This window comes from Anguilla anguilla, chromosome 16 (assembly GCF_013347855.1).
Source record: "Anguilla anguilla isolate fAngAng1 chromosome 16, fAngAng1.pri, whole genome shotgun sequence".
NCBI lineage: Eukaryota > Metazoa > Chordata > Actinopteri > Anguilliformes > Anguillidae > Anguilla > Anguilla anguilla.
The window spans coordinates 6049793-6066975 of NC_049216.1; the positions used below are offsets into that span (position 1 = coordinate 6049793).

Sequence of the window (17183 nt, forward strand, 5' to 3'; positions counted from 1 at the left end):
TAGCAGGACACAGGCGACACAGGCGACACAGGCGACACAGGCGACACAGGCGACACAGGCGACACAGGCGACACAGAGTCTTTTTAATCTCCGGCACTGCTTCGCGCAGAACTCTGGGGCACGTCAGGCCTTCTGTACGCAGGTCCGATTACCCACCAGAAAACATTTACGCGTTGATTAAAATGAAATATACTTATTCGCCGTATGGAGAACGCTCAATCACTAGGTTCAAGTGCTTTTTTTACGTGAATACTCATTACAGCGTTCAATGCAAAAACAGTATCTATGTTCAGGCCAAGAAAATGTCGAAACCATGTGTAAACTGTTGACTGTATGTATTATCTTGCGCTTTTCTTAAAACAGTCATACTTAATATCAAGCTCAATATTTCTGTTTTAAGTGTGGTTGAGTGAACAGACTCAAACTGTCACCAGTTAGCAATGAGTAAATACAGACTATAAAGCCATAACATCACCAAAAAACTAATATTGTGTGTGTGTGTGTCTGTGTTTGTGTGTGTGTGTTTACATGCCCAAGTATCATAGAAGTAAAGCTAATGATACTTTTGACTCCAAATAATTATATATTATGAAACAAAAGCTTTGAACAGGATTCACTCACTAGCAAACTAACACTACCGCCAGTTAATGCCAGTTAATTAAACTACTGATAAAATATGAAAGCACAATATTATGACATTTCATCATTTCAGCTATGTTTTTAGCAGAAACAGTGAAACAGTATGAGTGCTTGTACAACATTTTGTACTTTGAAAAAAAAAAAAAAAAAAAAAAGATTAAAACCAGTGATCTGGGCTTGGATATCAACGCCCAATGGAAAAAACCCCACTCGAGCTCCTGAACTTTACCTGCCACTACCCCATAGCACGTGGCTGGCTTCATTACCAGGACGAAGGACAGAAAATAAATAGATGCTATTAAGTTTAAATTGAGGAGCAAATGTGAACACACCGCGTACTTGAGTGAGCAAATGTACATAAAAACCTTTCTTTTTTTGGTATATTGGCAGTGTATCGGCTGCTGCTACTCCTATTTTCCGATTACGTTTTTTTAAATTCCGGCAGGCGCTCATTTACTCGGGCGAACGATCCCACCGCGGCTCGGAACGCGCGCTTCTCCGCGGACGATTCGGAACGCCGAACGGCCGCAGTTTGGCCGACCGCCCGGCCGTCTCGTTTTTCGAGAACCCAAATGCGGAGCGCGCTCGGGAAAAGAGCGTCGGAAACGTTTTCTGTGTGCCGTTTGCGCGCGGCGCGCGTTACCCGAAATGATCTGGGATTGATCTTCCCGCCGGAGGGATGGGGCACTCGAGCGAATTTCTTTCGCGTTAACGAGGCCGGGATTCTTCGGCAGGTCGAAGGCCGCGTTTCGCACGCACGCGCTCTTTAAAAAAAGAGGGGAGTCCGAGCAGCTCTACGACGAAGAGACGCGCAGACGCTCTTTACAAAGAAGAGAAATTGATCAGCTCTCTACGATGAAGAGTCACACAGATGCTCTTTACAAAGAAGAGAAATTGATCAGCTCTCTACGATGAAGAGTCACACAGATGCTCTTTACAAAGAAGAGAAATTGATCAGCTCTCTATGATGAAGAGTCACACAGATGCTCTTTTAAAAAAAGAGAGATTGAGCAGCCCTACAACGAAAAGTCACACAGATGCTCTTTAAAAAGAGGAGACATTGATCAGCTCTCTACAATGAAGTCACACAGATGGTCTTTAAAAAGAGGAGAGATTGAGAAACACTACAACGAAGAGTCACACAGACGCTCTTTAAAAATAAGAGATTGATCAGCTCTCTACAACGAAGAGTCACACAGATGCTCATTAACAAGAAGAGATTGATCACCTCTCAACAATGAAGAGTCACACAGATGTTCTTTAAAAGCAGAAGAGACTGATCAGCTCTCTACAATGAAGAGTCACACAGATGTTCTTTAAAAAGAAGAGACTGATCAGCTCTCTACAATGAAGAGTCACACAGACGCTCTTTAAAAAGAAGAGATTGATCAGCTCTCTACAACGAAGAGTCACACAGACGCTCTTTAAAAAGAAGAGATTGATCAGCTCTCTACAACGAAGAGTCACACAGACGCTCTTTAAAAACAGGAGAGACTGATCAGCTCTCTACAATGAAGAGTCACACAGACGCTCTTTAAAAAATGGAGAGATTGATCAGCTCTCTACAATGAAGAGTCACACAGATGTTCTTTAAAAAGGAAAGATTAATCAGCTCTACAACGAAGTGTCACACAGATGCTCTTTAAAAAGAGGAGAGATTGAGCAGCGAAGGGGATACCTGTGCTCGGACTCGTGGACGGACAGAATGACTCCCGACGTCGATGACTTCTGTTGGACGGAGGCCAGGAAGGTGAACTCGCTTTTGTTCTTGAACAGCTGAACCACCTTCTCGGTGACCTGAGCGGGAGCATGAACCGCTCTCTGCACATCTGGGAGAGAGAGAGAGAGAGAGAGAAAGGGAAGACATGAGGGGACTGCGGCAGACGACTGACCTTATATGACCCTGACAATTCCTAAACGACCTGCTCTGTACACCACAGTTTACATCACCAACAGACAAAACACATTCGTTATTACAATGGCAAAATAACCACAAATAAATTTAAACCGAAATTCTTTTTTTCACCCACCCAGTCTTAGAATTATGTTATGTCTGTAGGCCAGTGGTTTATATAAGTTTCAGGTAGGCCAGATTAGGCCACTTCTAAAATTCTGAGTGGCCTACTGGAGACTACAGTCCACACGGTTCATTTTCTATTCATTTATTTTTGTTTTTTTCCAGACAGGTAGAAAGCAGACAGGGAAGAGCCCACAGCTGGGAGAGCTGCAGCAGGGGATTAAACCCCGCCCACAGACGCAGGGGATTAAGCCCCGCCCACGGACGCAGGGGGTTAAGCCCCGCCCACAGACGCAGGGGGTTAAGCCCCGCCCACAGACGCAGGGGGTTAAGCCCCGCCCACAGACGCAGGGGGTTAAGCCCCGCCCACGGACGCAGGGGATTAAGCCCCGCCCACGGACGCAGGGGGTTAAGCCCCGCCCACGGACGCAGGGGGTTAAGCCCCGCCCACGGACGCAGGGGGTTAAGCCCCGCCCACGGACGCAGGGGGTTAAGCCCCGCCCACGGACGCAGGGGGTTAAGCCCCGCCCACGGACGCAGGGGGTTAAGCCCCGCCCACGGACGCAGGGGGTTAAGCCCCGCCCACAGACGCAGGGGGTTAAGCCCCGCCCACAGACGCAGGGGGTTAAGCCCCGCCCACAGACGCAGGGGGTTAAGCCCCGCCCACAGACGCAGGGGGTTAAGCCCCGCCCACGGACGCAGGGGGTTAAGCCCCGCCCACAGACGCAGGGGGTTAAGCCCCGCCCACAGACGCAGGGGGTTAAGCCCCGCCCACAGACGCAGGGGGTTAAGCCCCGCCCACAGACGCAGGGGGTTAAGCCCCGCCCACAGACGCAGGGGGTTAAGCCCCGCCCACAGACGCAGGGGGTTAAGCCCCGCCCACAGACGCAGGGGGTTAAGCCCCGCCCACGGATGCAGGGGGTTAAGCCCCGCCCACGGACGCAGGTGATTAAACCCCGCCCACGGACGCAGGTGATTAAACCCCGCCCACGGACGCAGGTGATTAAACCCCGCCCACAGACGCAGGTGATTAAACCCCACCCATGGATGCAGGTGATTAAACCCCACCCATGGACTCAGGGGATTAAACCCCACCCATGGACTCAGGGGATTAAACCCCACCCATGGACTCAGGGGATTAAACCCCACCCATGGACTCAGGGGATTAAACCCCACCCATGGACTCAGGGGATTAAACCCCACCCATGGACTCAAGGGATTAAACCCCACCCACAGACGCAGGTGATTAAACCCCACCCATGGACTCAGGGGATTAAACCCCACCCATGGACTCAGGGGATTAAACCCCACCCATGGACTCAAGGGATTAAACCCCACCCACAGACGCAGGTGATTAAACCCCACCCATGGACTCAAGGGATTAAACCCCACCCACAGACGCAGGTGATTAAACCCCGCCCACGGATGCAGGTGATTAAACCCCGCCCACAGACGCAGGTGATTAAACCCCGCCCACAGACTTGCATATGGCTCAAGAGTAAGCCCCCAATGGACCGAGCTACACGTCTCGCCGATTGTTCCTGTTCTTTGACCTGATTCGGTAAGACAGGATTGGTGAAGAAATGAGGTGGCGTGTGTGTATGTGTGTGCGTGTACATGTGTGTGTGTGCACGTGTGTGTAGGTGTGTGTGTGTGTGCACGTGTGCGTGTGTGTGTGTGTGTGCGTGTGCGTGTGGAATGCACGCTCTGTCTTTGCAGATCACAGTTCCAGTTATGTGACAGCATGTTCAGAGAGGAGAAGTGGCACAGCCCTGTCCATGTGCAGAGCTTTTAATGCTCCCCTGGGCAACATGACAAACCCAAACACCAGCAGCCAGCTTTCTCGACCCAGCTCCTTCTGCTGCTGCACTCACCAGGCAAGAGCAGACGTCTTTTTCTTCTGACAGCACCACACGGCCTCAATGTGTTTTAGCTGCCTACGTTTGCATGTACACACCTTCATTTTCAAGTTTAATTTAATATGCTGATTAAGTTTCTGATTTAGCATTGTAAACCATGTATTTTAGTGCTTTAAGTAATTTATATAAGTATAAATATAATGTAACTCATGTCTGGGAGATCTTTCTAGAATTTCATTTTTAGAATTCTTGGGGCTCTATTTTCTGGCCAGCGCATGGTGTTTTGGTAACTTCCTGACTTGCTGTGCACGGAATTGGGGGTATGTCAGTTTAGATTGAGCAGCGGACTGCAATTCTGGTGCAGCTCATTGCAATTTTCCGGTCCTTCTGTTCTGTAATTTGCCCTCTCACCATCCGCCTGCCCAGACCAGAGCTATGGTGAAGCTTGCAGCTCCAGCAGATTGGGCAGATGGTTAATTTTGGGGCTTCCTCGTGTAATGCGAGCATGATCACAGCCTATTCAAAAGCCTTCCATGGATCATATGCTGTCCAATTTGAATGAGATATGTATTTTTTCCTGATTTTGGGATTTATATTTTGCCTTTATTGTTAATTGTCTTTTGTCTTTTCAATAATTTAGATTTTTCTATTTACTTCTGATTTAATAGTTTATGGCCGCTTCTGTACTGAACTGTGGTCCCAGGGGGACTGTATTCGGTTCTTTTGCTTACACCCCGTCTCCAATGAGGAGAATGACAATAAACACAGCTTGAACTCGAACGATCTTTTCATTTTAATTATGTGCCTTCAGTTAAAATTAATGTGTGTGCCATGACGTACCGAGAACAACATTCACATGAACGTTTCCCAAAAATTGTCAGCTTCAAAAAAAGACCTGGCAATCGACTTATTAGGCTGGTAACACCTACATACATATCAGTGTCAGGCCTAATACTAAAACGGCTTTGATAAGTGATTTGTGCATGACGCTCCTGCGAATTAAGGAGGCTATTTGCAGAGGCGATTCGAGGACGATTTGACAAATCGCTAAGACAGAAAAAGCTCTGTTATATTTCTGTGATTTCCTTGGTCATACACCCGTTTGCATGACGATTCCTTGTTTCAGTTTGTAGGCATGATGGAGCAGCAGGCGCAGAAGGTATAAAGGTAATAACTAACGCAGCAAAAGCAGAACAGAAAGTGAAGTGTTAAAAGTTTTGAGTATAAAATCAGAGCATAACGTCGCGAGGTGAAATCATTTGTTAGCAGTTGTCGATTTGGCCGTTTAAATATACCACCGGCAGTAGGCCAGGGTGCTTAAAGGGAATGAAAAGAGGCCATTTGATTGGCTATGAGTGAATTCAGCTCCACTGATTCATCGTAATCCAGCCCATTTTCAACCTGTGCGGTGCACTTTGAGCTGTGTGCTCCGTGCCTCTGGTCACCCAAACACGAAAATTCAGTGGCCACGCCCAGTGCTCCCGTGACAATGACTACTCCCATGCACCCGAGACGACATCGATTCCAGAAAAGAGAGCCCTTAATGACTACTCTATTCTATCCTTTCATGGAAACAAGCAAACTATTTTCAAAACCTATAAACAGGCTATTTCTCCTCTTGTCTTTTTTCTCAATGGTTGCATTAGAGACATCCAGAAGAGAAGAACAGAGGCACTACAGAGAGCAATAAGCAGCTCTCTAGGAGAGGAGCTGAAAATAATAACGGAGGCTCGCCCCATGCTGATCGCTCCTCCGAGAGAGAACGAGTCTATCCCAGCATCCCCACCGGCTGCCCTTTGACCCCGGCAGCAGCTGCTGCTCAGCTGAGCGATTTTGGGGTCCTAAGGGAGCCGGGCAGAGACAACTGCACAGCTGAGGGTCATAATGCAGCCATGGCGTCAGCAAACTGACTCTGGATCAGTCCTCAGGACTCGAAATGCTCATTTTTAAAGCAGCCGCAGTGTCAGGCAAACTGACTCTGGATCAGTCCTCAGGACTCGAAATGCTCATTTTTAAAGCAGCCGCAGTGTCAAGCAAACTGACTCTGGATCAGTCCTCAGGACTCTAAATGCTCATTTTTAAAGCAGCCGCAGTGTCAAGCACACTGACTCTAGATCAGTCCCCAGGACTCTAAATGCTCATTTTTTAATGCAGCAGCTGTGTCAGGCAAACTGACTCTGGATCAGTCCCCAGGACTCTAAATGCTCATTTTTAATGCAGCCGCGGTTTTGAGCAAACTGACTCTGTATCAGCCCTTCATCGCCCTAACTCACTCTCTTTAATACAGCCTGGTTCTTTGCTGTGGCGGTCTTGCACAGAAATGTGCAAAGAACCAGAGACAAATTGCTGGAATTGTTTTGAGGCAGCGGTACAGAGCTTCTTTAAAAAAAATCGATACCTATTTCTGTCGGTTTCTTGAAGAATGTGCGACGAAAACAGAAAAGGTCCCCCTTGGAACCCAACCCTGTGGGAAAACATTCTGCGATTCGCCACGCCGTTTTCCATTGATGGCAGCGCTAGGTATTCATTATGGAAACCGTGAAATCTGTACACACCGTTGTGTCCCCATGGGAACTGCGGGTCCTCTTCTTGAACTTGTAAACTTTTGCTTGTTAGGGGAAGGCAAAAGCCCTCAACTCATCGAAACAACAACGCTGGAAGGAAGTCCCACGGCGGCCAAACCTTCCAAACTAATTAACATTCATGTCTCACAAGGACGCACAGGCCCAAGAGTTTTTTTAATTTATTTTTTTTTAAAAAGCAGTTTTATTGCTCTAATCTTCACAAGCTATTTACATATGTAAAGAATACGGTAGCACAGCAGAGCTTTTCGAAATGGGTGCCCACTGCCGTGGGATCTCTCCAGGGGCGCCTTGTAGATCTGTCTAAAATATTCTGAGCGTGTCATTCACGCGCCATCACGTTCATGAACGCACCTCCATTTTCAATGCCTACGAGCTGTGGGCAGCTATCGAACATAACGTCCAGTCACATCACATGGCACAAAACAGGCTAAAGTTAGCCACAGTCAACTAGTTACGAGCTGTGGGAAGCTATCGAACATAACGTCCAGTCACATCACATGGCACAAAACAGGCTAAAGTTAGCCACAGTCAACTAGTTACGAGCTGTGGGAAGCTATCGAACATAACGTCCAGTCACATCACATGGCACAAAACAGGCTAAAGTTAGCCACAGTCAACTAGTTACGAGCTGTGGGAAGCTATCGAACATAACGTCCAGTCACATCACATGGCACAAAACAGGCTAAAGTTAGCCACAGTCAACAAGTTACGAGCTGTGGGTAGCTATCGATCATAACGTCCAGTCACATCACATGGCACAAAACAGGCTAAAGTTAGCAGCAGTCAACAAGTTAAGCATCTTTTTTCCCTTGCCAATATGAAGTGATGCGTGTCCAGCACTATCTATCGTAACTCAAACAGCAGGAATGTTACCATGAAAATATGTTTCCCTCTTGTTCTGAAGCAATGAAACAATTGACTAAATTTGTATTAGTGTAGTGCAGGCAGTTTGAACACGTTTTATTTTATATGATTTTCCCTAGGGGTGGCATGGGGGTGGCTCTGGGTAGCGCTGTCGCCACACAGCAAGAAGGCCCTGGGTTCAAATCCTGGGTTTGCATGTTCTCCCCGTGTCTGTGTGGGTTTCCTGTGGGTGCTCCGGCTTCATCCCACAGTCCAAAGACATGCAGGCTTGACTCATAGACGAGTGAAAAGTGTGTGTGCCGTCCTGCAGAGTGGCATGCTGGGATAGGCTCCAGCTCCCCTTGCGACCCTGCCCAGGATAAGCGGGTACAGATAATGGATGGATGCCCAGGGTAAGCGGGTACAGATAATGGATGGATGCCCAGGGTAAGAGGGTACAGATAATGGATGGATGCCCAGGATAAGCGGGTATAGATAATGGGTGTATGCCCAGGATGAGCCGGTACAGATAATGGATGTATGCCCAGGATAAGTGGGTACAGATAATGGATGGATACCCAGGATAAGTGGGTACAGATAATGGATGGATGCCCAGGGTAAGCTGGTATAGATAATGGATGGATGCCCAGGATAAGCGGGTACAGACAATGGAAGGATGCCCAGGATAAGCAGGTACAGGTATCTATGTTGAAAATGATAATTTAGAAGTTTTGGACAATGTTGAAATGCACTTATGGCCTATTGTGCCATCTTGTACTGTGCTTAATGAATTCCAAGGCATGAAAAATTACATCACTCAGACAATGTGCTTTACTTGCTGTCTGGCTTCATTTGTTGCATGGGTCAGTTTCATTATTTGAGAAAATTTTCCAGTTGCATGAATAGAATGAATACAGTGAAGACCTACTGCTGCATAACTGAAAAAAAAAAAAAACTGCATTTTCAATACGTCAACGTTTTGTGTTACACTACACCCTTTTAGACGATAATTCTTAGACCTACAACAGATTAGAGGCAGCATCTCTGCATATTAAATTGCATATTGCGCCAAACAAAATAGGTCAACATATGCAAATGATATTTGAATATATTCACATTAATACCAATTTTAGATGGTTAAATTCAAAATCAATTTCATCCCAAAGTTGACACTCCAAGTGCTTTGAAAGTTAAGTTACATAAAAAATTTTAAAGTATAATATAACTAATAAATCACACTTATAATTTTTTAAAACAGATTTCAATTCATAATGGAGTATTTGTAAGCCCAACTGCTTTCAGTTCATAATGGAGCATTTTTAAGCGCATAATGCAAATATTAGAAGTTGTCTGAACTCGGTCCTCCACGCATTCAACCTCTGTCTGCACAAACTGATCTCTAATCAGGAGAGTCTAAATACAGTATGTTTGGCCAAATCCTCCAAAATGACCCATTTTTACACTTTAGCTAGACTACTGGTCTAGTCAATTTCACCACAGAAAGTAAGATTAATGAAGAACTAGAAGAGTGCACTCAGTAGAGTGCAGATCTCCGCCAGGCATTCCAAACGGAAGCAGCTGTTGATCACTTGCGGCCCCTAGTGGCTGGTTAGGAGTTAGCACTCAATCTATTTCAATGGAAAACGATGGAAATTAATTCAAATAAATTACTTGTCGTTGACCGATTTGCAAAATATTGGAGAATTCAGGTCCTTGGCCTGCTGTCAGCATGCACAACAAATAGTAGGCTGATCGGCCCAGTAGTAAGCGAGATTAGCTCCGGACAGAGACACACACACACACACACACGCACAAACACACACACTCGCACAAACACACGCGACCAAACGCATGATCCCCTCTAGGCTCCGCCTGGCGGAGATAATAAAAATTTGAAAGAAAAAACTCATTAAGCTTGCCTGCCCCCCGTCCCTTCCGCTGGGCTTGATTTGATCAAATAATTCTGCGATATAGCTTGTTGTAATGATGCCAAGCAGCTTGTCGCATTATTGCGTACATTTTAAAAAAATAAGTGATACAAAGGGAACAGCAGGGATTTGTTAAGGCTCCAACCCTGATCTCCTATGGGAGAAGCAGTCATGCCAACCATGACACTAAATCTAAATATGGAATTTCTAAAAAAATAAATAGAATTTGTTTAATGAAACAGATTTCATATTTTGACATGCTTATCTATTTCTGACTATAATACAGATTTACATGACTTACTACCAATTCATAGTGAGAGCAGTGTTCCTTTATCATTTAAAAACATGTGTATAAGGTGTTGCAAAATGGACATGCCATTTTGGGCTGCCCTGGCAATGGAAATGACTTCCTGGGGTGCTTTGGGTCTGAAAAGTTTGGGAGCCACTGCAGCAGAGAACACAAAATGGCGCTTGTGCTTTTGCATTTTGGGTGTAACCAGTTAAATGGTACAACTTGAAATGTGATTGAATTTTTTACAATTACGTTCAAAATATGAGGTGGACCACATATTTTCATGGTTTTGGTCGAGTGAAACATGATTTCTAGTTGATTCCAGAATAGTTAATCTTCACCGCAGTTCACCTTACACAGCCTCAACAAGCACTCTCCAGCTCCCTGATTAGACCCTTAAATTCTGAGCCAATCAACATTTAACAAATTTAAATTAAAAAAAAGGTTTTTTTCTTTTATTTTCTAAAACACAAACGAGAACAGTTTAATCAGCTTAGTATCAGCAGAAATAGCCCCTCACACTGTTTGTAAAAAGAATAAATAATAAAATTTAAAAAAACGATTTGTATTTATGTGCAAGTTAAAGTTCAGCACAAATCAATTACATCTAGGCCGCAGTGTAGTGACAGATGAATGGGGATGTTTACAGATAAGGCCTTTCTGTGTCGCGCAAGGTTGATTGAATCCAGACCCCAGAATGGCAGGGCACTGGCCCCAAACTAGATCCACTCACGCCCCGCTGCGCAGGGGAACCCCCCCGCTGGATGTCGCAGGCGTCCGGTCGCCCGCAGAGCGCTGATTGTGTCGAAAGATTAGCGCCGCGGCGGGGCGCGCCGCTATCTGCTGTCAGTCACCTCAAAACTCCGCCTCTGATCTGGAGGAGGACTCCACCCCCTCCACCCCCCTTGGAGATCCACGCTACCAATCCACTCCTGTTACGTTTACGCTCACAATTTTAGGCATTTAGGCGCCGCTTTTATCCCCGGCTACTTAGAATGAGTGCAAACAAAGAAAATGTCAAGATACTTAAATCATAAACATGCCAAGTGGCCATTAACAAGAGGTCCAATGGTAGGGCTAAAACACATCAGCGACAGGCAATCCTTTGTCACTAAAACGAACGTGTGAAAGGGAAGGTACAGAAAGGATTTTCGTTTCTATCTAAAAAAATTTTGGGGCAGGAGAATATAGGGTAGACAGAGGGAAGACGTGGAAGAGGGGAATGAGAATCGGTTTAGTGCCGGGGGGAGAGGCATTTCCTGAAGGTAACGACAAAAGGTAGACGGGGACCGCTCTAGATGTACCGCATTGTTAAAAACAGCTTACTACCGTCAAGACCACAGGAGAGACATTCCCGCCTAATCACGGAAGTTCTCTCGCCGAGCTGCGTTCCCCGCTGAAAATCCCCTTTCTGAAGCACCTGTAATCACTTCTCGTCGTTATTAAATTCCGAGCGCGAAGGCGCGCGCGGAGCGACCGGAGCGTTAAACACACAGAAGACGGGCGGGCAAATAAAAGCTTTTATAAGGTCTAAAAGCCGAACCTCGCCCAGCGGTGGCCGCGATAAACTTCTAATTAAGCGCAGTTAAGACCGGTGGGATTCGTAGTCCTCGAATGGTGTTTGCCTGTTTTGTTTCTGGTTGGCTGGTTTCTCTCCTTAGGGGCCACACCGATTCCATAACGCTATCAAAATCGCTACGGAGCACCGGTCTTAACAGCAGCGACGCTGCAATACGTGCAATCCGTTCCAAGTCGTCTCTGTGGTTGAAGTTACATTTCTTGTTGCTTTTTTTCCCCCCCCCAAAATAAACCTATTAATCCAAAGCGCAGTCAGGGGGCGACACTGGGATTCAAAATCTCTCCTGTAAGACCCCTCGGGGTGTCTCATTTGCATATTTAATATAACTGCAGCAGCGTTTTAAAATACATCATTTGAAGACACCAACGTAATGAACCACACAGGAAACCAACCAGCCTGAGGAAAGAACGTGAACAGACGGACATCCCCGTTGGAACGCGCACAAACAAAGGTGCACGTCGTGTGGTATGGATATGTTCCAAAGAAAGCTGTGCCAGTTCTCCATTTCACGGATTTGGTTTGACTGGGCATCTTTGTGGGCGACAGGCACGACAGGCGCAACCGATGCGAAGGAAATAATCCAGACCGGAACAAGACCCGCATCGCCAAACTACGACTGCAATGAGAGCCACACTCCCTACTCTTCGTACTTAACCCGCGTTGCTTCAGTACATATCCAGCTGGATAAACTGATGCAATGTCAATGCTACGCAAAAGCTGCATAAGTCGCACCGGATAAGAGCGTCTGCTAAATGCATTTAATGTAAAACTGCCGTACTACCATGTGACATACACACCAGCAGCACATCAAACCATATTTCTCTCGACTCAAAGGCGAGAATCCTCACAGGTGCAAGCCAAATCGGTACTTAATGGTTTCCCTACCCTGTTCACAGTGAAACAGTCACACGACCTTTCCTGAGCCTATTAATGGTGGCAGTAAACAAAGTCTGTAAGTTGCCCAAGTTTCTCTCCTAAAATTACTTTTTTGAAATTACCACAAAAATGACAACCGGAACCAGTTTGATCCAACAGACAGTCCAAAGCAGCATCTTAAGTTGATCTTCCAAACCTACATTAACTGCATGGCACCGAGCAGAAGAAGATTATTATCCACTGGGCAGCAGTGATACCGGAAAGGGGCGGAGCGGAAGCAGAAACGGCTCCGCCTCATTGGCTGCCGTCAGAATCGGCTAACCACGCCATGTCGCAGAAGATTAAACAGCAGATAGACCGTAACAAATCAGCACAGCGGTGTTAAGCTGGAACAAAGAAGCTCTACTTTCTGGCTAATGGCAGTTTCCTTCAGGTCTGGCCCCAATGCGTCAGTTAGCACTGACCCCATTTCATTGTCCCTATTCAGGCAGAGAGGACTTCAGAACCACGGACAGCGGCAGCACTGACCACACACAGTGCACGCACTACTGACACGGCTGCCAATCAACCGAACGCGTGTGTGGCCTTCGTCTGGCCTGCTTGAGAACTACAGACAGAGGAGCAGGTTCTCACGGACCTCCCAGCACTCTTCTGACTTCGTAAACAAAAAAATGAAGATTCTTCCGCCTATACTGAATGCTTTTTTTGTGTTTACATATTCCAATTCCACCACAATAAAATTGGCCCAGGACCAGGCTAACATAGTTCAGTTTATGGATGAGTTCCTTCAATACCTGTGCAAACCCATCAACTGTTTTCCGTCATCTTATTTACAGACAGACAAACAAATCCTGTGTACTGTGCCTCGCTGGTGTTTCACACAAAGGCCGGACAAATCTTGCGCAGAAAATGTTTTCGCACAGCCTAACAATTGACAGCTGCAGCTTGCCTTGATATTCTTTTGCCCTACTATATAAATCTATTTCTATAAATACAATATGATACTGTTTTTATGAGGCCTAGTTTGCTTGAAAGAGCTTCGGGATGGTGGGGGTGAATCTACAGGCTGGTCACAATAGTTGGGGGGGAGGAGGAATGGGGGGGGGGGGGGGGGAAGTAGGCTGGTTCTGCTTTCTCGCGCCTCAGGTTACACAACTGGGTGGCCCCATGGGCCCGTTGCCCCCCCCCCAAGGTTTGAGTGGGTGATGTCATCTGCTTAGCAACTGACCGCGAACCTTCCCCACCAATAAGCACACGGCATCATGCACAGTCAGTGGTGGAATTTCCAGCTGAGGGGACAGCGAGAGTTTGGCAAGACCCCCTTTCCATACCAAGAGGTGTCATGTGACAAGGTGTGTGGTAACGCCAAAATGGCTGCAGCATGTCACTCCATGGCATCCCATTACATTGCATTACAATACACTGCATTCATTCAACAGCTCTTACAATGCACTTACAATGGAGGAGCACATTCCCCTCATTTATATGAGGTAATAGTGCCAAAACTGGCTAACGACATGCTAACAGAAATTAAAGAATGGTAAATTAGCTATGCCAATCAGGAACCAAAACACAAATCCTGATGACGTACAGATTACAGGCTGTAAGAAGAAAAGCCTAAAATCATTAAAACTATCATAACCTAAACTAGTACCAAAGGTATGAGTGGATGGGGATGGGCGGGCAACCAACAGGTGTTCTGAAGAGGCGGAGCCTTGAGTCTGCATCTGAAGATGGACAGCAGCCTTGGTGTCGGCCAGAGTGGGAAGCTCGCGCCTTCCACCGCTGCGGGGGCCAGTACAGACAGGCCCCCCGCCCCCCCTCCGTCCCCTAGCAGAACAGAAGTACACCCCCTTCCACACCGGGGGTTCTAAAGCCTGCTCTGCCCACACTTGCCTGGCACAGGAGGCCCTGAGAGCAGATTTCTGCTTGGGCTTAGACAGCGCACGGCACTCGAGGCCCGGATCAAAGCCCGAGGGACTCGGTGGAGCTGGTACAGCCTGTGCTATTTCCCCCGACTGTGGGCCTCCCAAATGCAGCTCGAGGAGCACACCTCCCACCCCACTAACAGCGTCCTAGGGCAAGGGACCGCTGTGTTCCTGCACTTAACTGTTCCATTTAAGCTTCTGATTGGCGAATGACTCTGCACACCTTGTTTCCAAGGGCTAAATTGCCTGCTGATTAAAAGAAAACCAGCAGCTCTCCAGGACTGGAGTTTGGGACCCCTACCCTAGAGGTTAAACTATTTGGCCTCGTTGAGCAACTAGAACCCATTCCCTACTTCTAAACTTTCTTTCAGTGACTTTTCTTACAAGCAAATTTACATTACAGGAATTTAGCAGACATTCTTATCCAGAGCGACTTACACAACTTTTTTTAAAATCCATGCACTAGAACAGTGCTTTAACAGATACCAGACTGTGGGGCCCATCCATGCACTAGAACAGAGCCTTAACAGATACCAGACTGTGGGGCCCATCCATGCACTAGAACAGTGCCTTAACAGATACCAGACTGTGGGGCCCATCCATGCAATAGAACAGTGCCTTAACAGATACCAGACTGTGGGGCCCATCCATGCACTAGAACAGTGCCTTAACAGATACCAGACTGTGGGGCCCATCCATGCACTAGAACAGTGCCTTAACAGATACCAGACTGTGGGGCCCATCCATGCACTAGAACAGTGCCTTAACAGATACCAGACTGTGGGGCCCATCCATGCACTAGAACAGTGCCTTAACAGATACCAGACTGTGGGGCCCATCCATGCACTAGAACAGTGCCTTAACAGATACCAGACTGTGGGGCCCATCCATGCACTAGAACAGTGCCTTAACAGATACCAGACTGTGGGGCCCATCCATGCACTAGAACAGTGCCTTAACAGACACCAGACTGTGGGGCCCATCCATGCACTAGAACAGTGCCTTAACAGATACCAGACTGTGGGGCCCATCCATGCACTAGAACAGTGCCTTAACAGACACCAGACTGTGGGGCCCATCCATGCACTAGAACAGTGCCTTATTAGGATGCGCTACACAGCATCACCAAGTAGATCCTTGATTTGAAAATGAGGTCAGATACCGCCATCCCCCCCGAGCGTCCGAGGCTTCCTGAGGGAGGGGCCGAGCCGTCCGCGCCGGCGGAAGGCCGCGTGATGGATGTGCCGAGGCGGGGCCGTTTGCGCCGTGCGTTGCCGCGGTGATTCCCCAGCCGACGGGGGAGGCGGGCCGGCCCCCGCCGCGCGTTGTGATTTATCACCGGAGCCCCGGGGGAGCTGCCCTAATTTCAGGCTCTCGGAGGAGGAGGAGCCTCGCGGCGAAAAGGGACCAATGAGGCCCCCGGACCGCGTTAGGCGTGTGTGTGTGTTCAGGGCCCGCACATGACCAGGGAGCCTAATTACCACAGCCTGCCCTCGGCAAAGCTGTGAAAATCTCCCACAAGTAAAAAACCACTGAGCAAATACTGCTGGCCAGCAGGTATTTACATGAGCCAATCAGATGTTTACATTGAACAAGCTGATATTTACATGAGCCAATCAGATGTTTACATGAAACAAGCAGATATTTACACAAGCCGATCAGATATTTATATGAAACAAGTATGTTTTCATAAACCAATCAGATGTTTACATTACGCTCATGAAACAACCAGGTATTTACATGAACCAAACAGATATTTTCATGAACTACGCAGATATTTACATGAATCATTCATATACATGCAAGAAACAAGCAGATGTTTAGCAGAGCCAATCAGATATTTCAATGAACCAATCGGATATTCTCAGGAATCGAGGGGATATAAGAAACAGATCAACCCACTGTAACATTAAATCCTTTCCCTGTTGTCTGTAGAGATTTACTGTCCACTATTCACAGATGTTCGAGGCACACTATTCACAATCTATTCAGTCACCACTATGAAAATTATGAGACAAGTTTCAGTTTACCTGACATTTTTCTAACCAGATCAGTGGTACACGTAAATCCCTTGGATTTTAACTGTGAATGCTAATGAACTAAAAGCATATTAATGAAAATCCCACGCCGACGTTCGCGCGTTACCGTTTCACAGGAGCCTATAAATAGCTGCGCTTTTCCCCAGTCGAACGCGTTTCGAGTCAGGCAGGTAAACTGGGCCAGTTGCAGGAGCCTTACAGGGTACGTGTCAGAGGAACGGCGATGACGTCACCGCGCCTGACGACCGCTCGCGTTCTGCTCGAAGCGCGCGGGGAAGGAGGGATTCCAGCCCTCCCAGCGAAACAGAACGTGCGAGAACTACCGCACCAACACTCTCAGCAAGCGGGGAAGAGTTTAGCTGAGAAATATAACACTTAATATAACACCTCATGTGTGTCATGAGGACAAATGAAGGTCCCTCTGAAGATAAGTAATGTTATACAATGCATGACATAAACACGCAATTAAACACTAATGATGGGGAATAAATTGCATGTTTTCTGATACAGCGTAATAACACTCATTAATAATGTATGAAATATATAAATAATTTACCGTGTGGATAAGAGAATTAAAGGCAGGCAGAACTGCAGAGAA

At 46.9% G+C, this 17183-nt stretch overlaps 1 protein-coding gene across 1 annotated transcript in view; it reads right to left on the reverse strand.

The window, feature by feature from the left end:
• The window catches only part of LOC118215670 (protein kinase C-binding protein NELL1-like), a 297337-nt gene that overhangs the window by 227655 nt on the left and 52499 nt on the right, over positions 1-17183 (reverse strand). The window contains exon 3 of the mRNA XM_035396613.1: positions 2318-2468. Coding sequence (XP_035252504.1) covers positions 2318-2468 — 151 coding nt within the window. The remainder of the gene's footprint in view (positions 1-2317; positions 2469-17183) is intronic.